The sequence below is a fragment of the Epinephelus lanceolatus genome, chromosome 1 (assembly GCF_041903045.1).
Source record: "Epinephelus lanceolatus isolate andai-2023 chromosome 1, ASM4190304v1, whole genome shotgun sequence".
Classification (NCBI taxonomy): Eukaryota; Metazoa; Chordata; class Actinopteri; order Perciformes; family Serranidae; genus Epinephelus; species Epinephelus lanceolatus.
Genome location: NC_135734.1, coordinates 6,079,723 through 6,104,718, shown reverse-complemented (window position 1 = coordinate 6,104,718; position 24,996 = coordinate 6,079,723). Strand labels below are relative to the sequence as shown.

The 24,996-nt window shown below is 42.2% G+C and overlaps 1 protein-coding gene across 1 annotated transcript in view; it reads left to right on the top strand.

Annotated features, from left to right (window-relative positions):
• Nucleotides 1–24,996, top strand: part of plxnb1b (plexin b1b) — a 160,370-nt gene that overhangs the window by 118,106 nt on the left and 17,268 nt on the right. Inside the window, exons 9-23 of the mRNA XM_033626645.2 lie at nt 2,118–2,250; nt 6,358–6,514; nt 10,733–10,841; nt 13,116–13,224; nt 14,085–15,029; nt 18,843–18,977; nt 19,131–19,253; nt 19,942–20,035; nt 20,164–20,330; nt 20,569–20,720; nt 21,557–21,662; nt 22,622–22,758; nt 22,994–23,170; nt 23,289–23,517; nt 23,609–23,851. Coding sequence (XP_033482536.1) covers nt 2,118–2,250; nt 6,358–6,514; nt 10,733–10,841; nt 13,116–13,224; nt 14,085–15,029; nt 18,843–18,977; nt 19,131–19,253; nt 19,942–20,035; nt 20,164–20,330; nt 20,569–20,720; nt 21,557–21,662; nt 22,622–22,758; nt 22,994–23,170; nt 23,289–23,517; nt 23,609–23,851 — 3,016 coding nt within the window. The remainder of the gene's footprint in view (nt 1–2,117; nt 2,251–6,357; nt 6,515–10,732; nt 10,842–13,115; nt 13,225–14,084; nt 15,030–18,842; nt 18,978–19,130; nt 19,254–19,941; nt 20,036–20,163; nt 20,331–20,568; nt 20,721–21,556; nt 21,663–22,621; nt 22,759–22,993; nt 23,171–23,288; nt 23,518–23,608; nt 23,852–24,996) is intronic.

Here is a 24,996-nt window from a genome sequence, read left to right as displayed (position 1 = left end):
AACGCAGAACACTACAATGGAATGTTAGGGTCATTGTAGATTAAAGAAAAAAACACAGCAGGGGAGGAAGATTTAAGTTGTAAATTTATAAGAAAGCCACTTGGGTACTCTCTGAGATTATAGAATCATGACTGGCACCAGTAAATAGAGAATCCCAGCAAACACTGAGTCATTAAATGACCGCCGTTTTAATGTCCAATCCATACATTCAGTTACGGTTCAAAAATAGTTCCAAAATGGAATTTTTCTGATGTCTGGGGCACAGCCAGGCCATCTGCTGGATGTCCTCCCTTGGCATCCTAGCAACATTTAAATATGACATAAACATGAATGAGTCTATTCAGCTCTTCTGCTTATGTACAGTGTGCATTCAAAAAATTTATACACCCTGATGAAAATAATAAGTCAGCTGAGTCTGAAAATAATGAGCCATCACTGACTCACATGGGACAAAAACCCCAGTCTCCTGGGTTATAGTCCTGTACTTGACTCATTCATCGACTATGGCTTCCTCCCTATGTGGACTTTTATGCTTTAATACGTTACCAGACTTTCTAGCAGAAAGTCCTTAAGGCATTTTTTTTTTTTACAAAAATGTCTGACTTTAATAGTCTTAGAATTTTTTTTTTCCTCATGAATTTATGAGTTTTCTTCCTATTAAATTTATGACTTTAATCTCGGAGAATATCCAGGTTTGTTTCCTGAAAATTTATGACTTTAATCTCAGAGAATATCCAGGTTTGTTTCCTGAAAATTTATTACTTTAATCTCAGAAATTCTGAGGTTTTTCTGTGAATATTACCGCCCTTTGCCAGCCCCGCATTGTTCCTTATTTTCTTTTTTAACCTACAATGGCCTTAATACACCGTTGTAGACTATCTCAGAAAAAAAATGACTGAATAATAGCAACCAGATAAAAATGTCAAACTTTTATCTGTACTGTTAAAGCCAGTCTATGGAACCTTGGCTGAACAGCGGCCACTGTGGCCACATATGATACTTACGTGAAAATGCTAAATGCTAAGACGTAGCTTAACAGTGGGAAAAGTAGAAGAAAATCACAAAGCAGACTGGCTCAGTTATGTCAGTAACACAGCAATATATGCCTAAAGTTTGCTAACACTAGCTAGTATCAGCCACTATAAGCTACTGGTCGAACCACACGGAGTAAAACTGTAGCTGCAAAATCACTTGAGTGTATTAGATTAAGTAATGATGCTTTTTTTGCTTATAAATTTGACTTTTCAATTGTAAGAGGGAGAACAAAAAAGGCAAGTTGTTTTGCTTTAATCACAGTCTTATCTGAAGTTTTTACATCCTGGGATTTACTGTGAGCATTATTGAGTGTTTGTTAATCTGTTGTTGCTTTTGTAAGAATTGTAAAATTAAAATTCATTATAAATGAGCTGTTTATGCTGTGAGATGTTTATTTTCAGTAATTTTGATCCACCCAGGTCTACTTCAAAGACTGGTACTGAAGAAAAAGTTCAGTGCTGCATGTAGTGAAATATCAGAGGACAAGAAGGCTGCTGGCACTCTCGTTAGTGTTTGAAGTGTTTTTTGCCAAGTCATCTTAAAAAATAACTGAGTGTGCTCAGGTGGGATTGTGTTTGAGTCTGATGAAAGAAATTTACATTTCCATCCCATCTGTGTCTCCTCCTCTCTCCTCGCTGCTCTGCATCACCACCTGGCCTCCCTCCTCCCCCTCACCTGGATGTTTTTCTCTTTGTCCATCTTTACTCCTTTTATTTTCTTCTATCCTTCCTGCGTTCACAACAGTCCTGTTTTTATATTTTCCAGTTTTGGAATCTGTTTGTCTTTACTTGTTCTTTCCAACTTGTTTCACACACACTTTATATTAGAATAGAAACCAGACCTCTCAACTACCTATAAAAACATTTTAACAATCCAGGAAGGAGTTGGTGTGCAGTTTTACAATCACAGTGAGATTTATGGATCTGCAGTATATACTGAAGGTCATTTCCACGCCTCAAGTTTAAGTGGCTGTTTAATAGAGTTAAAGAGACAGAGATGGAGAGTCGGTCTCTAGCTCACAAACACAGTGAAGGTAGTGTACAAGATGTAAGAGGGCGTCCTCTGTGTTTTTTTCCCTGCAGGTGTGTGTTGCAGTCACAGTGTGCTCGTGGGAATCAGCCAGGTCAGTGGCTGTGGAGCTTTGACATGGAACAGCAGTGTCTGGCAGTCCAGGACCTCAACCCCTCCAATGTCAGCAGGGAGGAGAGCAGGACAGTAAGTCTGCAATACAGTTACATGAACTCAAGCAGCAAAGAAGCAAAACAAAAGTCTTCACGTACTGGTCTGTACATGTCCTCACAAAGGATTTAAGGGAGGATGAGGGAACCCATCTTTTCTGGTTTTGACTGCAGATTAAGAGACTCATCCACCTCAGACATCTACGGGCCTTTCTCAAGGATATCTTGCAATACAAAATGCACAGATGCCCCCACCCCCCAAAATAATACAAAAACAGTCTCCTCACATACCAAAACACCATAAATCTCAGGCCCACATATCACCTTGCCGTAACTCGTCCAATAGTCCCATATCAGCTTAGCTGGGAGATTTACTGTATGCTGGCTGGTCCTGTGTGTGTGTTGGATATGTGACTTTGTTAAGTGTCAGGGCGTCAGGAGATGATAGTGATCAGAGCCCTGTCCTGTCATGTCCTGGTGCAGGAAAAGCACAGATAACTGAGTCTCCTACTTGCCTGTCAAACAGCATCAAACCATAAACCCTGAGTCCAGTCTGAATGGAGTCCTGCAGGGATCAGCTATGAAGTCAGGCAGCCAGTGGCTGCTTCCTCCGCTGCTGTTCAGTGGTCAGCACAACATCCTGGCACAGACTATTTGCTAGAGTTTGCCAGTCTGAAGCTCATGCGGCATTTGAAGATAATTACAAGCACAGCTGTTCTCTGTTGTTAATGTCCGATAGTCCACCATTAACATTTTCGTCACATCTTGTCTCATCAATGTAAAATGAAACATAGATTTCATCTTAGTTTTTATTATCAAGGTCTATTTTTAGCGTGTCATTGTCTCATTTTCATCATGGACAAAAGGTCGCTGATGAAAATGTTTTGTCATTATCGTCAAGTAATACTCAGGTGCTGCAAAGTCAGGTGCTGGCTCAAAGAGGTGTCTGATAGCTGGGCGCCTTGTGAAACTGCAACAGTGTCAGTTCAGCAATGGCTTTGAAACCACCCATGCCAAAAGACACTGAGGAACTCTGACCCCTCTCATCCCTCTCCTCACAGGCAGGACGTTGGGTTTCGATGCCCCTGTATCTCCATTATGTGTATTTACATGTGTATGCCTCCCCTCTGTTTATCTTTTTACTAAAGTCACTGACAGAGTTTCAGCTGCTACAGCCGTAAAAGGCAAACTTTGCTGATTTTCAACCAGCTCTGTCATCACAGTGTGTACAGATGAACAGTGCTTGGCTTCCCTCTGCCACAAGCACCCAGAGCCTTCTGCCCAGTTCACAGCAGAGGTCTGCTGGACTTTTGCCAGTGCACACTGTGATGATGGAGAGCTGGTTGAAAATCGACAAAGTTTCTCTTTCATTAAACATATTGAAACTTCAGTGGCTGGACTGCCTCCTGACTCCCCGCAGGATCAGCAACCTCAGCTGTGGTTTTAAAGCAAATTAAGTTGTGAATCAAGGTATTTATAGACACAAAGAGTGTAATCTTACGATGAGGATAGTTCTTCCGTGCACACCCAGCCCAAGTAGTGTTTAGCGCAATAAGCTAGCCAGTGGGGATGTACGCAACAGTAGTTTGCTGCGATATCAATGTTCTGAATGTCGTATATTGCTCCCTCAGCATTGTAAGATGGGTCATTTGGCCTTGGCAGCTGTTTGCACCCTCCGAGTACACTTCTAGTTGCAATTTAGTTTTTTCATTTTGAAGAACCTTGGGAATGCAGTGGAATACGTGTCATTCCCTTACCTTTACTCTGTATCTCTCAGGTGAGACATGTGGCCAGTAGGTGAAAGGTGTAGGTTAATGGACAGAAAATCCAAGGACAGACATCACTGTAGAGGTCCGACTCTTGATTGGCTGATAATATCTTGGAGCTGCAGTGCAGAAACACCACATGAATGAGGAAGAACACTGGAGCCGAAATAAAAATAAAAGTATGATAATAAATCACAGAGCTTGATCAGTATGATTTATGCTCCTGCAGCAGGGGAGCCAGTTTGACTTTTCAAATCAAATTATCCCACAGTGACATTTACAAGTGAACAGATCAGATTCACGTGTTCAGACAGTTTAATCACTTACGGGCATTGTGACCTTCAGTGTCCTCTGTAACAGCACAGGTGTGGACTCAGTAACGCAGAGATATCTGTCCAGTAACTCTGCCTGTTGCATTTGGGAACATTGTGCTCTAATTCTGTTTCTCCATCATGCTTTCAATGCTCTACCAGTCTGCTGCTGGATGTTGGTTGTCCTCTGCACTTCCTGGTACATGTGATGTCTCATTGTGTTGATAAAGGGCAGAGAGAAACTCAAATAGTCTGTTTTGCGTAGGAAGGTTCCTAACTGAGTGAAAAGACCAGAAAGTATCTGATTGGCAGCCATGATAATAGCTGGTAGAATTCTCTAAATACTAAATAAAGGAGTTGAAATGCTTCCACTCTTATCTTATTTGGCATAGGATACACCAGACCATCATGTAGTAAAGCTCAGTTTCTGTAGTATGGAATTACCCACATCTTCTGCATCATGGCATCCAAAGTTATCTGACCGAAAAGATCAAATCCTGTCAGTGAAACGACTCATTTCATAGAGGTTGTGACTGGGGGGGCAATCACCAGAAGACCCACAATACGATGTTATCACGATACTGTGGTCAGGATACAATATTATTGCAATATGCTGAGTATTGCAATGAAACATATTACAGTTTATTGCCTATTTTTTTCTAAGTGCAAATTATTTTCCCAAAGTAGAACTTAATCAAAATCCATTTCTACCTCGTAAGATAAAGTTTTCAGTCTGTTCATTTGGCTTCAGTCATTTTTGTGGCAACAAAATGTGATGCAAAGCAGACAGACAGACCAACACTGTCGTAAAACTGATTAAACACCTCTACGAGGTCAGATTAAGCTTGTGAGCAAAACACTTGAGATGCAGGTGTCCCACTAACTGAATGGCAACACTTAGGTTCGAAGCTACAACAACAAGGTTTGTATGGGCAATCCCCCATCCTTGTGCTGCATTTTGCATGAGGTTTGTAGTGTTTTCTCCGGTGTGACTTTTGTGTACAGCTATAGTTTAGAGAACATGAGACAGCAGTTGCCAGTCCTGTGAAATAAAGGAATCCATAATCCACTGACCTTGAAGTCCAGGCGTCACAAGTTAAAGCCACCCTTCCTGCTGTACTCATAGATTCCTCAACTTTATGCTTCACTCCTCTGTAGAGCTTGGCTGTGTTGGTGAAAGAGACTAAAAAAAAATTCTGTTGCTTTACAAATGTCACTTTCCTAATCTAAGTCTAAAGGTAAGTCTTTTTGGGCCCAATGGCGTCACGTGATGGGCCTGGATGTTGTAATGCCACGTTTATCCACTGTGTGAAATTGGCTTCAAATCCTGCACTGTTTCTGGGAGCTTGACCTAGGAAGATAATGCCATCCCACAATTCCTTGTTGCAGCAACATTTAAAGCGATGCACCATTCCGCCATTCATGAAACAAACGCTGTGCCTATTATGCATAAATTTGAAAATAATTTTCATTCAACCATACTAATTGGGATTCTTGTGGCTGAATATGAGAAGACAGGAGAGTGAGTGTGAGCAGCCGTTCTTATATGACAGCCATTTAGTTTTACTTTTGTGACTGGTAGCCCATATTCCTTTTTTTATTTCAAATCTATCTTTGGTAAGAAAGTAAGATCTTTCACCAACTCACTTGTTCACGTTTATATAGCCTGCATGAAACAACACAATGAGAACATATTGGATGAAGTATCTGAGAAGCGCTTTTATTAGTGCATCTTCTTAACATTGTAGTTTTATCACGATAGACCCATCTCAATAATATACACTGTCACATAATTATGGAGCCGAGTTTAAGTACAGTTGGACATTCTCGGCACTGCGGCTGTCTTTGCATAAGTCCTTATGAACTCTCCTTTATATCTTTTCTCAACCTCATGACATTTTCCACCAAGGTCAAGTTTAGGAAAACATAAAGTATGTCATTTTGATCTGATCTGTGTGGCCACACTGAGCTGCATTTTAGCATGTACAAATATGGTTCAACAGCACACTAGCTCTGACTCCGATGATTTACCAGGACTTTCAATCAGTGATTTTTGTCTTCTGTCAGGTGTCTCTGTCAGTCCCGGGACTCCCAGTGTTAGAGAAAGAGGAGTCCTACTCCTGCTACTTCCAGGACAGCCACAGTCCTGCCATTGTCACCCAATCCGGTGTCACCTGCCATTCTCCTGACACCAGCCAAGTACCCATGGTGCCTCCAGGACAGGGTGAGTGTGCTTTGAACCCCAGACCTGATTGTAATTGTTTCTGGAACAAAGCTGATGAAGCTGAAGTTTAATTACTGGTTTAAACCTTTCAACTTTGGAGGATTTGGCTGCATCCTGTCATGAGATTAATCTTTGTGCACGTGTGTGTGTGTGTGTGTGAGAGAGAGAGAGAGAGAGAGAGAGAGAGTGTGTGTGTGTGTGTGTGTGTGTGAGTGAGAGAGAGAGAGAGAGAGAGAGAGAGAGTGTTTGCATGCCCAGACATACCATACTACCATACATGTATACTGTTCAGTCTCTGTGTCCCTGAATCTAGGCTAACCCAATCCATTTTTTTTAAACCAGCTTACACAGCAGGGAGTCATCTGTATTTTAAAGCAGACAACTCCCCATAAATCTATTTCATCGAGTGATTCTATGCTTTGATATGAGCTTTGGTTTTCCTAGGTTTTGTTGATTGTTAAGCGTGTTGAGAGCAGCCTGTTTGTTATAGTAAGTCAGCGGCATCAATAAAAGAAGATTTACGGGGGCATGTAAATAAAAATTGAGACCTCTACAGAGGTCACACTCACCCAAACATTCACATGATTTGTGTGCATGTGTGTGTCTCTCTCGTGTCTCTCTCTCTCTTATACAAACACACACACACACACACACACACACACACACAAACAGAGGCAGGTTCCCATGCTTGCATTCCTGAAACTTGCAGTTTGTTTTAGTTCTCAGGGTGCAGGGCTCAGGGAGAATCGGCCTGGGGAGTTTACTGAGATCTGGACACACAAGCTGCATTTAAGGATATAGCTGCAGCTTACCTTTACTTAAAGAGGTTTAGTGCCAGCGCTCACTTAATAAAAGGCGGAGCTGGAGGCCTGTAAGGGCAACTGTTGCTTTAAAGCTGAAGATCAGATTCTCACCTGACTGCTGCCTGTTTAACAAAGCTTCTGATGTGGACTGATGCAAAAAAAAAATAAATAAATAAAAAAATTGTATAGTTTTTAAACTCAGGGTTCTCTTCAAGTCCAAAATGTATAGAGACTGGGTCCTTATCTACCAGCAAATTTTGTACGTAAAAACTTTTCAATAAGTGTTAAAAAAAAAAAAAAAAAAGAGAGAGAGAGAATTCTCCACCCACAGAAACTAACAAGCTGGACCCTAAATCCCAGAATACACTGTGTGATGTTGGGCTGTCCCAGATATAAGATGACCAACATGAAAGAAACATAGCAATATCTTTGGTCGTGCTCTAAAACAGTGGCCCTACGTTGCACAGTGAGAGAGGTTCAAGGATGGCTGGCACAGTCTTGCAATCAAAGATAGCCTGGGATAAAATTATAACTGTCAGAAATTTGGGATGACCATCTCACTGTGTGACTGCTGTTAGAGCTCTCACAGCAAAATTGGTATGCCAAGTTGGCCTCCCAGCCATGACCGCATCAACATTCTCCCCCTCCTCCTCTTCCTCAGACCTTTTTGATGCATAAATGCTGCTATAGCCAGGACTCGATTCATGTTTGCTTTCACATCAAACTTGATGTCATACCCAAGTTAATTAGATCCATGTTGCACAGTGTAGCTTGCACTAAGCTTAAAAGACTGCTAAGATTTCACAGTCTGTTGGAGGCTTTAAGGGGACAGTTCACCCTCAAATCAAAAATCTATATTTTTCCTCCTAACTATAGTGCTATTTAACAGTCTAAAGTGTTGGAGATATCAGCCGTAGAGATGTCTGCCTTCTATCCATTATAATGAAACTAGATGACACCTGGCTCACCAAAAAAGCACCAAAAATATACATTTGAAAATCTCAACAGTAGTGTCTCTTGCCAGAAATCATGACCTGGTTACTAAAGATAACACAGACCTTATTCTGAGCATTTTCATGTAGGAACTAATTTCTTTCTATCGAACTACACCTGCCAATCGTATCCCTGCGCAGAAGGAAGAGTGCATCTGGACGAGAGTATCGTGCTTTTGACAGAGTAATGTGTAAATATTAATGGTGTCTTCCTCGGCTGAGCTATAATGTTAGCTAGCTTAGTGGTGCCAGGTGAGCTTGCAGCTACCTTCTGCGTGGTGATACAGGTGATGGGTGTAGTTCAGTACAGAGAAGATAGTTCCTGCTCACAGCAAGGTCTGGAGGTCTTGAGTAACCTGGTCCTGATTTCTAGAAAGAGACATTACTGTTGAGTTTTTCAAATGTATTACAGTTACTTATTTATCTATGTTTGGCACTTTAAGCACCACAAGCTGAGTGCCATCTAGTTCCATTATTTTGGAAAGAAGGCAGACTTCTCTACAGCTGATATCTCCAACACTCTGCAGCTCACACCAAAACTATCTAAGACTGATAAATAGCTCTACAAGTGGGAGGTAAAATGTGTATTTCTGATTTTCTGGTGAACTGTCCCTTTAAAGCTGCACTTAACAATGTTTTTATAATAACACTGGATCAAATGACTGTGTACGGTTAAAATTTAATTAGAATCATGCAAAGTAGCAACAAAACACTGGGCTCACCTAAAGTATGCTAAAGCTGTTGTCCTTTAGGCATGTACACATTAAAGAAAAAATCTGTTTTCACATCATAGCTTCTTATTTTTGTAGTTTGGACCATAGTTTCTATCAGTGATCACTGACTGTACTCATCATGTTAATTGCAGTCAGATGTTCAGACCAGTTGGGATTAAAATGATCTGATTTGGAAAAGAAAGTGATGGTGACCGTGTCCCAAACTGCCCTTTGTAAGCAGTGTTGGTAGGGTGACTTATAAAATGTATTCCACTACAGATTACTGAATACATGCCTAAAAATGTAATTTCTAACTTATTCCATTAGATTACTCAAACTAAGTAACATATTCTAAATACTTTGGATTACTTTTGTAATACTTCAGAATCGTCTTGCCATTGTCGTGTGGAGGCATACTGCACACTTTAATCTGTTTATGAGAAAAACACCTCATGATTTTTACATCCTGTCCTAACAGCGTCACTCCCTGTCCACACTGAATACATACAACAAGCACTTCTGTTACATCATGTAAACAAACCATGTAGGCTACCTGTCAGCTGTGCGTGCAACTGTAGATGTAACCACTTGAAAGATGGTCGAGTACTTGCTATCTTTCTGTGTTTGTCATTGGTAAACAGATAGCACATGATTTATATTGAGATATATACTGGAAATGAAGTACAGTTTAACCAACAGCAAGTTGCTTGTTATGATCATTTATCAGAAACCTCCAGCTCTCTGGCAATCTCCATCCAGCTCAGCTGCCACTTTATTTTGGTTTTGGTATTTAAATGAGGAGGTGTTGTGCAGATAACCCCTCATTTCATGAATCAGCCATTCCTCATCAGTAGCGAGACTTTCAAAGTGAGTGACAGGAATAAATAAAAAGAGGACATTCAATAAGTGCTCAGCTCAAAATGGCTCACTGCATCGTTCGTTGCCAGTTAGGACCTTCCAGTGCAATCAGTCTGATTTTGTTGCTGTTGCTCTGTTAGAGTAAATAAAACAAAATCATTACAAAAATAATCCCTTCTGTTTTTAAAGATGGTAATTGTATTCAGAATACCACCAATTTAAACTGACTAATTACAGTTACTCATATTTTATATTTTCAATAATGTTAATTGTATTCTGTTATTACCTAACCCTACCTAAACATCACAGTTTAGAAACCAACTTCCTGGTTTGACTTTGGCTCACTGTACTTACTGTAGTTGAGTACAAAAAGTTCTCTTGTGCAACAGGATTATGATAATAATAATTACCAACATTTTGGGTGCGTTAACAGTGTTTTTCCCAAATCAGGTGGTTCGGAAAGTTTGTATAAACTGAGTAGAGGATTTTTGTAAATGACAGTAGGAAGTTTAGTTTTACGTAATTTTTTATCATGGGTGTTGAGCATGTGTTTGATGGTAGGGAAGTCTTAGAGTCTTGAGCCCTGCTGTGTTGATGTATGCACTCTCTGGGCTGAGCATGGAGATGGAGGGTGCACATGAGTTTCATTAGGCATCTGGGTTTTGGCTGTCTGGACCAAACTTTCTGCCACATTCTGTCACTGTGGTGTGAGAAACATTGTACTCATCCCAGACTTTGTGAATCAGTGGTGATAATGGCCCTGTCCGCATGGTGCTGTGCTCAGGTAAAACATGATGTGGTTTTCAGCTCTTCCTCATGCTGTCTTTCCTCTCTGTGTTTTGTCCTCCTCAGACTTTGTCACAGTCACCTTGTCTCTTCGCTTCGGCGACGTCACCGTCACAGCGAGGGATTTCACCTTCTATGACTGCACGGCGGTTAAGCAGCTGTCTGGCAGCATGCCGTGAGTTACCATGATTTATCAGCTCTGCTCTCTTGTCTCCTCCCGATTTGCTCTGCTCATTGCAGACCTTATTATCAAGTCTTATTCTCTGTCTGAGGCTGTTGACATCCATTTTGTATAGGGCTGCACAATAAATTGTTTTTTATTGTTATTGTGACGTCAACTTGGGTGATAACCATTGTAAAAGACTGTGAAATTGCACTTTAAATATAGTAACAACATGTTAAATTGCATTCTATCAGAAGGCACTGTTTGTCTAATGTGCTTCATGCTGTTTACTCTGTGGCCAGTCAGACAGAGCTCTCATCGTTAGGCAGGGTCCAATAATAAGAATCCCCAATGGTTATGTCAGGCCAGTAAATACAATCAATCAGTTGCCCAATTGGGCCAGTGCTTAAAAAAGCGAGTGAGCAATTTTACTAAGTCTGCTCTACTCTCCAAGACTTCACTCTGCTGCCTATGTCTGTCTTTGCACCCGTGTGTACTACACAAAGACAGACACAGACAGGCTGGTTTACTTTATAGAGGAAATGGCAGGAAATCCTAAAGTAAGAGTTGAAATGACAATAACATTTATAATCTCTTACAAAAAATCATAACTGGGTAGGGAATAGGGTTGCAGCAATAGACCGGTTTCGAGGTATACTGGTATATAGAAGTTGACGGTTATTATAGCTTGTACATTTGCTTATCTATGCTATTGAAAAAAAAAGATGCAACTAAATGCTGAATCTCCCCTTTATTTTAGTTACTTATATACTTTGGCAGCAAGTTGATTTCAAAATTCTGAGAATGTGACAGTTTTCTCCAGTAGTTCTTGCATGAGGCTATAGCATATTTGTCTTAGATGACTTTTCTAATCATTGTAATGTAGCTAAAATCCAGTAATAACAGTGTTCCTAGTGCTCTTTTTAATGATGTGCTACACTGAGGTTTTATTTCTATGACAACAATATCTTGACAATAACTTTACCTGTAGCCTTTTTGTTCTTCACATCTTCTAGTAAGGTGCCATAGTGCTTGAGTTCAACAATAAATCGGTTAAAGAAGGGTGTGGAGACGGACCATTTCCATTTATGGATATGGAATTTACCGAGAATGATCAGATGCTAAATAATATAGGTAGAATTGTTATTCCTTAGAACACAAACACATATAACATCACATCAAATATAATATAATATTAATCTGAATATAAGTGCCCATTTTCCTGTTTCTAATCTTGCAAATCTGTCCAAAATAAACTTGAATCAGCAAAGGCAGATAGACAGTAGCTAAAGGAGCGGCCATGCTGTCACCAGTGCTTTTCTGAAATGTTCAGAGATTTTCAACCAGAAGCACTCAGATGGGCTACACAAAAAAAGTCAGAGCACTTGAAAACAAAGGCTAGGCGCGAAACTATTATCTCTAGGTGGCTGCATGCAGCTACATAGCTCTCTCCTCATTGAGAACAATTGCAAAAAGTTGCTGACACAAAAAGCAAAAGAAAAAAATGCTGTAGGCACAAGCCCTAAGGAGCAACTCTCAGTAGGCAGAGGCAAATAATAATCCAGATGGATTTCTTATGTGAAATTGAAAAAGATGTATGTAGCATTTGGGCTCTATCATGCCTGACAGACACATAATAATAGAAGTACTGTGACCACAATACAGTTTACCGTGAACTGGCTCCTTTGCAGAATATCCTTCCATTCACAGAAAGTGAAGAGAAATTTAGATAAAGCTGCTCTGTTTTGATAAATGAAAGAAAATGATTAATGATGAGCCCTAATCATAATAGATGAGTGTTGTGCCCTCTCAATATCACTGTGTTAAATTATTGTTTAGTGTCCTTACTGATCTCCTCTGTGTTTTCACACATGTTCACTCTATCAGCCCCTCTCTCTCTCTCTCTCTCTCTCTCTCTCTCTCTCCCCCTCTCTGTCTCTCTCCCTCTCTGTCCGTGGCAGCCCTCCTCTCCTCTTCCCACCACTCTGATAAGAAACTGAGTCTCAATTCAATTAGATACTGACCTTTCTTACCACTGAGGCCGGATTGGAAACAATTGGATTATTCTGTGTGGCACAAGCTATAATAGCTGTATCGTTCTATTCTCCTTTCCCTTCTATTTTAAGATAAAAAGCCCACACTACTTCTATTATACCTCTCTCCACTCTTGTCTTCATGGCTTCATTGTTTTCTTCCTTTACTCTTTGTCGCCTCACTGCAGCGTCCTTACACTGATGGTGTTACTTCATGTCTCTGATCTGTACATCCTGTTATTTCTGTGTGCAGTTGCCGTGGTTGTGTTTTGAGCCGATGGGGCTGTAACTGGTGTGTTCACCAGCACTTGTGTACCCACAAGCCCACCTGTGAGGAGGGGGTGATCATCTACAACCAACATGTAAGTTACTCAAACAGAAGATTTCTGATTGCACAGCACTCTCTCAGATGTCAAAAACAAAGATGTCTTGAATCCTTGAGTTTCACACAATCACAGCAGGTGCACCATGTTATACACAGTATCTGTGGGGACAAGTTTATATCCAAAAGGTCAAAGGTCAACCTCAGTGTGCCATCACAATGTTCTGCATAAAACACTTTTCTGGCCATTACTCAGTGTCATATCTCAGGAAGAGAAGGGGAGACATTTGGTCAGATATTGAATCGGTGACACTCATCTTGAATCTGTGCTGATTGTATAGATCCTCTGTGTTATCGAGGGAGAGATGTGTGAAGCATCCACATTTTCACAGACGTGGATGTAAACTGTAAGAGAAACTTGATTGGTTCATGGAGGCATACCACTGTGAAGCAGTAATTCTAGTTTAAGTTCCAAGATGAAAAGACAGGTACCAGACAAAAAAATGCTTCAGTTACTGGTTCGGTTAACACATTGTTTTAAACTAAAAGCACACAGTGTGTTGGCGGACTAGCACTGAGTACCTTACAGGAGTGTTTTTGATCTATAAGAACCTGGTAAGTAAATTAATGGTTAAAGTTTTCCTGTTTAGACAGAATGCATTTTACATACATGTATCAGTGCCCACATGTTTTGTTGTGCCTCATATGCCAATTCAAGCCAACTTTATTTGTAACAAAAATCATTGCTGTGCATGTGTCATAAGCAACAATAACACAATACTAGCAGGTTGTGTTTGACATCACATTTAAGTTCAGTTAGTCCTTTTTCCTTTGTCCATTAGTTTTTTGATTTGTGTCTCATCCTGTCCTCATGTCCTCCCCTCCTCCTCCCGCCCTCAGTTTAAACTCCCCACCTCAGCTCCTCCCACAACCAAACCTATGAAAGTCATGACAACAGCCCCGCCCACAAAGGCTGCCATGACAACCAGCACCATGGCCGCCACCACAACAGCTCCAACAACAACTATTGCTACAACAACTGCAGCCTCTGTCACTGTAGCAACCACTCAGGAGCCAACCACCCCTCCTGCACCCACTACTCCACCCACGACCACTACCAGCCTTGAGCCAACCACCCCACCGACCACCCTGCCCCCTCAGCCTGCCAGCACACTGCCATCCACCACGCCAGCACCCACTCCCCCTTTACTCCCAGAGGTCAACACCGGGACGGAGAAAGAAGCTAAAGCAGGAGAGCTTTTTGTTGTCACCGAAAGTGACACAGAAGGTGCAGCAGTTACGCCCACTGTCAACATGGTATCCACAGTGTTGGTGCCTGTCACCGTGGCTGATGGTCTGGACTCTGTGGTGCCTTTGATCATCCCGCTACATGAACCGGATTCCTTCCCCTTGGAGGTGGTCACAGAATCGCCCCCCAGCCACACCCAGGAAGCTGAGGGAGCCTTAAGCCTGGCAGAGCCTCCCACCCCAGCCTCATCTGGCTTCCCCCTGCCCACGCCCTTCTCTGTAGGTGATCCTGGTGACTGGGAGCCCTCCCTTGACCTGGACCTGACCCAGACTCCCACCCTGAGATCCACACAGGAACCCCAAACTGAAGCATTAAGCCCAGGCACCAACCCTGAGGTGCTTCTCTGGCCTAAAGAAGAAGTAGTCGTCCACGCTGAGACTGCCGTCCAGTCAGAAAATGACACAGCCACATTTTCCGCTGCCACAGTGTTATCAGGTGATGGTGAGGTTGACCATGCCCCCCCATCCTACCCCCACCTGCTTGATACGGACTCAGAGCTGGACTACCAGTATGATCCAGCTGATGCCTTTCTCCCGGTGAGTTCAGCCGCCTCCCCCCTCCTCCTCCTCCTCCTCCTCCTCCTCCTCCTCCTCCTCCTCCTCCTTCTTCTTGATCTTCTTCTTCTTCTTCTTCTTCTTCTCAAAGCTTCAGCAGCCTCCCAGCGCTTAAGGCTCCCAACTAGACTCTCTACTCCTGCTATAGGAACAAAGCTCAAACCAGCCTCCCTGTCTGCCCTTGTTTCCCTGCTCTTCCTTCACTGTCTGACACCTGTGTTGTTTTTGTTGTTTTGCTTTTGCTTCATAGACTGAACCCAAGAAAAACAGCTGCTCCAGTGTGGGCTGCAGCGGTTGTTTTTGAGTCAATAATTTTCCTTTTTACTGATTGTTTACATTTACAGCTTACTATTACTTTTAAAAACCCTTTGAAAGTTTTCTTTGACGATGCTGTTTATGTGTGTGTGTGTGTGTGTGTGTGTGTGCATGCGTGCATGCAGTTAATGAAAGCAAGATGATTGTTACACTGACACAGTATTTCCCACATTAGGTCATATCCTTGTCTGTACATACAGTGGAGCTTAACAACTTAAAGTCCCCCAGCAGACACATTTTAAAGTAATACTTAAATTAATATTAATATGTTGTTTAACAAGATTAGTAAAAAATACACCTCTGAAAAGGGGTCAGTTTTTTTTCCTTTGGTGAAGGCATGTGAGGGGGAAGGGAGGGAGAAACAACAGCATAAGTGAAGATGATTGGCTTAGGGAGAGTAAAATTTCATCATAAACCAATCAGAGGCAGAGTAGGGCGGGTATTCATAAGCACTCAAGCAGGGTTGCAGTGTGGGCTTGTTTTTTTGTGAAGTCGCTTACAAATATTAGTAGTCGCGGGTTGCGTTTTTTTGGGCTTGTTTCTAAGGTGGAGTTGCTTATTTGGGCTTGCTCTCTAAACGTCGCCTTTTTCTCTATATATCCGTCTAATAAGTTATTTAAACGCATGATAGTATGTCGGACTGCAGGATGTTTCCACAGCTCTGCTCCCTCCGCCCCTCTCCTTCTTTGCATACACACAGGTGACGGTCAGTCAGTGAGACTTTTCACATTTAAATCATGCGATTAATGGAGGTTCTTTAACTATTTTGCTAACAAGTGGGCGAAATATGGAAAGAATACAATAAAGATTTGTAGAAAGAGAGAGGATTAAAAGATTCGACTTCAAGAGGGGGACGATTCAAAGGCAGTGTGCAGATTCAGATTCTGTGTGAAATATTGTGTATAACGTTTCGTAAACAATGAACATGGCTACTGATTTTAAAACTGCTATGGTAAATGTGTTAAACAAACTGGAATGTACATTTTCTTTAAAAGAGGGGCAAAGGGCTGCACTGAAAGCTTTTATTGAAAAAAAAAGATGTGTTTGCCGTCCTTCCCACGGGGTTTGGTAAAAGCTTAATTTGCCAACTGGCTCCGTTGATTGGGAAAAAGATGGGACTCCAATGAAAACCCAATGGCTATTGTTGTTTCTCCGCTAGAAACATATTTTAGGGAAGTGCTCAGACATTGCCCACTTTAGTAGAGGGATGTGAAAACACCTCTCTAGTGACAAACCTGACACAGATACAAGTCAAGGTCAGACACTGTAGGGGACAGAAACAGAAGAAAAACCCATTTTCCAGTAGGGCTGTGCGATATGACGATATATATCATGTGACAAAAGAAAAATGTCTATCGTCTCATATTTAGCTCTATCGTTTATAACGTTGTGACGCAAATTACACTTTTTATGGCAATATTTTTCGTCATTTGGAGTCTGTCCATCTTTTGCACGGATCACATTGATAAATTACTCTTCTCGGCTTTTTAATTCGTGAAGCTTTTATGGCCTTTACACTAACATAACGAGTTTATATAACTCCGCTGTCTGTCTCTGCTGCGCTGCACACACTGACATTTGGTCACACTGCACTACTTATTCATTGGATTAAAATGTGCTATATCGTGATATGTATCGTTGTCGGGATATGAAATGACCTATATCGTGATATGAGATTTTGGTCATATCGCCCAGCCCTATTTTCCAGTGGTGAGGGACTTTTAAGAAAATTTGTAACTATGATTTTTCTAACCATTATTATGATTTATCATGTGATTATTTTCTATACATTTCTGTAGGATATGATTGTGCCAAGTATAACCACAAACTTGTCTTGTTTCTACATGAAGAGAATCAGTTGAATTAATGCAGTTGCTTGAGATAACTAGTTAGAGTCAACTTACCTAGTTATCTGAAGAAAACTTGAGATAGATTAAGATATTACCTTTGTTTTATACTTTACGCCACTCAGTAATAATCTCATATTCAGAAGTATTGTTCTGTTTTTGTAACAGCTGCATAATTGGCCAGTAATGGCAGTACTGACAAACTGCTGATACTGAAGTTACACCTTTTACAGTATGTTAGTCAAGCCAGCAGCAGCAACATGCATCTTAGCTTAATGGTGTGGCTCTGCTTATGTGATGCTCTGGAGCAAACCTGAGCGAGCCTGGCATAGACTGGCAACAAACAGTTTTGGCCTCTGTAGCTAATTTCCCCATGACAACATTATTAGTGGTGAATTTTTATACAATTCACCTGATTACATAGTTTAAAATATGGTCACCTTTGCTCCAAAAATCCAAGATGAAGTCCACAAGCCAAATGGTGACGTCTTGGTGGCTACCTCCATTAGTTTTATACAGTCGATACCAAAAACCAGGCACCCACCTTACCCACAATTCAACTTGACCACTGACAGTTCGGTCAGAGATTGGGATGTGTTATGTTAGCAACGGCTAAAGTAGCCTAGAGCCTGTAGCCTGCAGCAGAGATGAACAGCTACGGAGGTCTGCTCAGCTCACTTCTTTCTAAAGGTGTGGACACACCAAACCAACATCAAAGAACTAGTGGCAACGAAAGCCAACTGTTGCGTCGTCTACGTCGCGTCACGTCGCCCTGTGTCAGTTGCATATGAACACACTACAAAGACTACATCCGACAGCCAAGCAGCACGTACGTTCTGCGCCTGCGTGAGAGAGAGCGGAGTGAGACAGTGGGACATCCTGTCAGCCGAGGGGTTTGTGCAGCTGTGCACTGCAGCACTGTGCACAGATTCACTCGCTACCCGGGCGAGGAAATCAGAGTGATCTCTCTCACAAACAAGCTCCGCCACTGATTCAACATGCTCAATCGGCCAAAAAAGCCGCCGACACTGAAGTGCCGACGGTGTGGGACACACCGCAAAAACTAGGGCGACAGACGTTCACCGACAGCCCGACTTTGGTCAGCGGCCGACCATTGACTTGGTGTGTCAGGGCCTTAACTCCACACCTCTGGATTGTTCTTACTTTTCAAACTTGTAGCTTTCAGACCTGACTGATGCTGACTCAAGTGACATCACTTGAGGCCATTTAACAGACTTCACACAGCTCCCTCTGGAGACACTAAAGGCTTTAAACTTAACAACTTCTTTACATATGCAGTCGTACTCGCCAACTCCTGTAAACAAACTTTGATGTGTCAAACCAGTTGAGTTCCCCTTTAAGACAACTGTCTACAGTTTTGTGGCATTAAAGCATCTATGTTGCCTGGGTTCAGACCTTTGAATCTGCCCACACCACTGAGTTTGAGTTGACTGATTCTGAAGATGGAACAGGAGTGTAACAAGTTGATAGTTCTGCCTGAAATCAGGCAAACGTGTGTGTGTGTGTGTGTGTGTGTGTGTGTGTGTGTGTGTGTGTGTAAAAACATAATGATTGAGTGAGGAAGGCAGGACTTTTGTGTTAATACCTTGAATGTGTGTGTTTTGGGTCACAGGGGGATGAGGGTTCCTATGTCAGCTGGGGTTCCTCAGCCTGTCCCTGTGTGGAGAAGGTCCAGGGTTCATCCCTTCTCCCTGTCAGAGTGGAGAGGAAGATCACTTTACTGGCCCGCAACCTGCACCTTTATCAGGTACACCACACAAACAAACGCACGCATGCACACGCGAGCACGCACACACACACACACACACACACACACACACACACACACTCAGCCCTTACACAGGTCAAGGATGATTCTATTGGCCTTGGCTTTATCAAACACGAGTCTTTATGTGTTCAGGATACGGAGCTGGACTATGAATGTGTGTTGGTCATCGAGGGACAGACGGTGGTGGTGGATGCCTACGTGGAGACTGATGACATGAGTCCATCAAACTTTGACATCACCTGTCAACTCCACCAGGTCTGATAATGTGCAGTCACTCTTTATAACACAGGGGCACTGTGTAGGACTTAAATCCAGTGCATGTATTTAATAATGATAAACTTATGTTTTTTGAGGTAGGATTAAACGTCTGCTTTCATATCTGATATTGTTATAGTGTCACAAATAGTAGCTGGCCATTTTTTCTTTTTTTTTATGCCTCTGCACCAGCGACAGCTGTGGCCGGGGGCAGTATGTTTTCAGGTCTGTCTGTCTCATTCTCGTGAAGGCAACATCTCAAGAACGCCTTTAGGCAACTTCCTCAAATTTGGCACGAACGTCCATTTGGACGCAGTGATTAACTTATCAGAACTTGGAGGTCAAAGGTCTCTGTGACCTTGAATCTGTCACATTCTCAAGAGCGCAAAATCTCAAGATGGCTTTGCGGGAATTTCCCCAAATATGGCACAAATGAACTGATTAGAATTTGGTCGTTAAAGGTCAAAGATCAGTGTGCCCTCACAAAACATGTTTTTGGGCATAACTCCAACATTCATGCACTAATTTTTATCCAAAAGGTCACCTTCACTGTGACATCATTATGTTCCAGACATGGATGTAAACTGTAACTGCAACTTGACTGGTGTGTGGAAGCATAAAACCACGAGGCAGTAATTCAAATTTTTTTTTTTTTTTAATAATTTTAATGAAACCTTTGTTTCTCCAGTACACATATTCTGCACCAGTGGATGAATACAATGCCATGGTGTATGTGAAGAGGAGGGACACCTTCCATGTGGACAGCTCTCCTGATCTATACGGTGAGGTCAAGTTCTGCTTGTTTACACTTAACATATGTATGTTTTCCTCAGAGAATTTTTTCTTCAAAGAAAACACTTAATGTCACGTAAACATTGTCTGATGCACTTGTTTGTCTGTCTGCCCTCAGTGACTCTGTATAACTGCTCTGTGGGCCGCTCTGACTGCAGCCGCTGCCACACAGCTGATCAAAAATATGGTTGTGTGTGGTGCGGTGGTGCTCAGGCCAGTTGCTTGTATTCCGACTCTTGTAGTGAGCCCATACAACAGACATGCCCCGCCCCTGTCATCCACTCTGTGAGTATTGAATTTTAACCTCTTCACTTACTTTTCTGTATTTTGGGTGGGCTGGAAACACATAATTGAAGATTTATGATGCATTAGTCACCATTAATCTTCTTATTTATGATCTCTTTCTTCACCATCAGTGTCGGTGCTTAAATAAATCAGCAGTTACAGATGAATCATTAGAAAGAGATACCCAGTGTGTCCAGAAAGTTTCTTATTAAATAAAGCATTTCCTCACTCCCCTCAGATTGAGCCACTCTCTGGCCTGTTGGAAGGCGGCACCTTGGTGACTGTCTCGGGTTCTAACCTGGGCCAGAAGGCTGAAGACATCCTTCACTCTGTGTCAGTAGCTGGGATTCCTTGCACTGTCATCCCAAGCCTCTACGAGGTTTCCTCCAGGTACAGAACTGCTGCTGGGGGTGGGGGGTACCTTAATTTTCATGTTTGTAAAAGAATACTTTGACAATAAAATGATAATCTGTATATCAGTTACTCACTTATGTTAGGTTGAATTCATGATGATCACTTTGTTTTTCTTGCATGCCTCCACAGTGAACAAAGAATCAAAAAACAAAAAAAAAAGCTGATAAATTTAAGTACATAGGGGCTGCTTTTATCAGCAGTAAAACTAATATAATCTAATTATAAATTAATAATCCAAGTCTCATTTAAACAGTCTTGTGCTCAGTACTTTCCAAACACTTCCACCTAAACACTCATGCATAGATGAGTAGCACGCCTGGATAAGCGCATTCATCTGAACTCTGCTTACATAGTAAGGTTTCAACAAAAATGTATGTGTTTGGGAAGTACAGAGCATACTACTGGATAAATGAGACTTGGATATACTGCATGAGTTGTGTGAGAGTTTGTAAACAGATGTTTTGATATTGTTTTGCTGCGGTCCCTGTTTACTTCAATTAATTAGGAATTTTCTCAGTTTTTGGATTCTCCATTCACCATGGAGGCATGTGAGAAAATCAAAGTTTCCATCATGAATACAAATTAACATGGGTGAGTAACTGATCAAATGGTGGAAATGGTCACTTTGGGGGGTTAAGTGTGACTTAAAAGGAATGTGATGAAATCCTTTGTAAATCGAGCAGATATCTCAAAATTAAACACTAGTAAACATACTCAAAAGCATACTTGTTACAGCTGAACCATTGCCAGGTCACATGCATGACCCCACTTTATTGTGAGCAACTGTCCCAAAAATAAATTCTGTGTTCCAGGATTGTGTGCAAGACCAAAGCCAGTGGAGGAGAGAAGGTGGGCTACATGTCTGTGAAAGTGAGCGGAGGAGAGTTTGGTGTGTCCAGCCAGACATTCAGCTACCAGGTACATGAGATCAGATTGAATTATAGTCGATTAGATGAGCTTTGATAACATGTCGCGTTGTTGCAGAAGCAATGAGTGATAGCTCTAATATGTCGGATTTATGGGGATATATTGGCAAAAATTGAATAATGATAATTATTATTGTTGTGCTTTTGTTACCTTAGAATGAGCAGTTTATATCTACATAGGGAGCAAGACTTCATTTATGGAGATCGCCGTGTTGTACCACCATGTTTCTACTATAGCCCAAAGTGGACAAACCAATCACTGGCTCTAGTTAGAGACATGCTTGTCATCTATTGCACGTCTGTCCGTCCTGGAAGAGGGATCCCTCCTCAGTTGCTCTTCCTGAAGTTTCTACCGTTTTTTTTCCCCCTTTAAAGGGTTTTTTTGGGGAGTTTTTCCTTATCCACTGCGGGGGTCCTAAGGACAGAGGGATGTCGTATGCTGTAAAGCCCTCTGAGGCAAATTGTGATTTGTGATATTGGGCTTTATAAATAAAATTGATTGATGTATTGATTGATTGATGCATGTTTTTGCATCGGCCACTGTAGTTAGTTGTTGTTCTGCAGTGAGCAGTGTCAGAAAAAAACTGATTCATAATGTGAAACTGCTTTTTTTCTGTGTTTTTACTGGTTTAAATCACCTGGTTCGTTTGTTTTGTAGAGGAAGAGACCTCTGTGGATAATTCGGCTCCCACTAAAAACCTCCTGAACAAAAACACTGATGGAATCCTAACCAGGAGAAGTTTCACCTGGTTGCAATCAGCAGTCCCCACCACTGGATGCCACTAAATCCCCCTAAATCTTACACACTGTTCCGTTAAAGCATATCAGAGACATACAGTGTTGTAAATCAGACAGTTCTTTTCATTTTTAAATAAAGCTGTTGATTTGAATTGATTTATTTAGACTGATGCAGTCAACAGCTTTCTTCTCCCATCCTCTCCTCCCTCTCAGGACCCTTTTGTGATGGGGGTGTCTCCTGAAAGGGGGCCCAAAGCCGGAGGAACATCCCTGACAATTACTGGCCGAAACCTGCTGACAGGACGTCCCTCTGACCTCACCATCACTGTGGGAGGGGTGCCCTGTAGAATGTAAGACCCTCTCTCTTGCACACACATACACACCTGCACAAATGATTACTGATGGTTCTGTTGTTGGTTCAAAGTAAGCTTTAATGTAGAAGCTGCTATTACTGATATTTCTTCTGTCACCATAAAGACTTCTTCACTAACAATCCGTCTGCCAGTATGACCTTTGACCTCCTTGTGTCAGAGGGGGGAAGAGAAAAGACCATTTCACTGAGAGTATAACTCTGTCTGTCCTCAGTGTGTCAGAGGTGCAGAGCTCCAGTGTTCAATGTGTGACAGGCAGCAGTAATAAGACAGGAGATCAGCGAGTCACACTGCATTACGGCAGCAGCCAACGCCACCTCCACACTTCAGCCTACCGCTACACCCACAACCCAAACATCACCGAAGCCAAACCCGCAAAGAGCTTCCTGAAGTGAGTCTGGCAACCTGACCTTCAGTCTCCTAGCATTCACCTCTTGTTCCCGCTTAGAAAGTTGTTAGGTGCAGAAAGTGCCGTATGTGCAGAATGTAAGAGTTCTCTGTGTGTTTAGTGGAGGTCGGCTCATCCGTGTGTCGGGACACAACCTGGACGTGGTGCAGGAGCCCCGGATGGTGGTGACCGTCTCTCCCTTGGCATCAGTCAGCCAGAATAAAAGGAAGAAGCGGAGGAGGAGGAGGAGTGGAGAGCAGGGGGAGGACAGGCAGAAGACTTTGGGAAGGCCAGTGAGGATGGTTCTTGAACCCGTCTGTCCTGGAGACCCACTCTGCTCTGTCAAACAGGTCTGTGTGTGTGTGCTGTTTTATTTTTTAAACTGAAAGCAAGTTTCTTCCTCTACTAAATGTCTTCTCTGCCCCCTCCCTATCTCATCAGTTCACTGAGCGTTGTGAGGTGAACTCCTCCTCCCTGATCCTCTGCCGCTCTCCTATGGTGGACTCTTCTGCCTTGGTGTCAAAGGTCACTGCAGAGTTTTTACTGGACAACCTGCGCTTTGACTTCAGCAGTCTGAGCCCTCAGAGCTTCAGCTACGCGCCCAACCCCACCCTGCAGCCCCTGAACCAGCAGGACCCTCTGAAGGCTTACCGCTACAACCCTGGCAGCTTCATCCAGCTGGAGGTCAGAGGACAGACAGTGATAGGCAGGCTGCTCTGGAAGTAGTCCTTTTACTGAGTGAAGCAATGAAGGCATTGCCAGTTTGTCTAATGTACAAGTGTGCTTTGTTATATTTATTGATTGATTGATTTATAAAGGCTTCATCAAGTATGTGGATGATGTGATACACACAGTGGTTTCACATTATTCCACTGATCAACAGGCAGCAGTAACATGGCAACATATGCTGCAATGCACCAGCAGTGTCAGGGAGTTGTTTCCACCCGTCCAGACTGTGCTTTGTCAGTCTCAGGTGTACCTGGCCTCAGCTCAGCTAAAATGATAAATTTCCTGTCACAGTCCGTTACATATCCACCAGCTTGCCAATATGTAAACAGTAGAATTTTCACATTAACATAAATGTTAACATGGTAACAACTACTGGACAATAACATGGTGACTGTAAACATGTTATCATGAATGTCCAGTTAAGACGGACGGGGATTCTAGAGTAAGAGGTATCCAGCCCTGGACTCGTCATGTCTACATTCACTTATGCCACTATTTTACATCAATGTGAAAGATCATCTAAAGGGACAGTTCACTCCACAATTAAACATACATAATTTTCATCTCCCCATGCAGTTGTGTTTATCAGTCTAGATTGTTTTGTGGTGAGTTGCTGAGTGTTGGAGATATCGTCTGTAGTTACACCCTCTGACTTTATCACTGTGCAGAAGGAAGTGTGCATCTTCTCGTGGATGAGAGACTCATGCTTGTGACAGCACAAGTTGTAAACAATAATACCATTCTCCACAGCTGAGATGTAACATTAGCTAGCTCAGTGGTGCTTAGTGAGCTGGCAGTAGATGAGACATTGCTGAAGAGTTTTTGAATTGTATGTTTTTGGTACAGTGAGCACCACAAGCTGTGCGCCATCTAGTATATTGGAGCAAAAGCAGACACCTCTACAGCTCCAACACCTGGTAACTCACACCAAAACTATCTTAACTGACAAATAGCACTACAGGTATGAGGAACAATATGTTTGATTTAGGGGTGAATTGTCCATTTCAACATTGATCCTCTGTCAACCTTTGAGCTTTTGTTTGACTTAGATAAAGCTTCTGGGGGCAACAGCAGGAGATCCAGTGTAGCCTGTGGATATT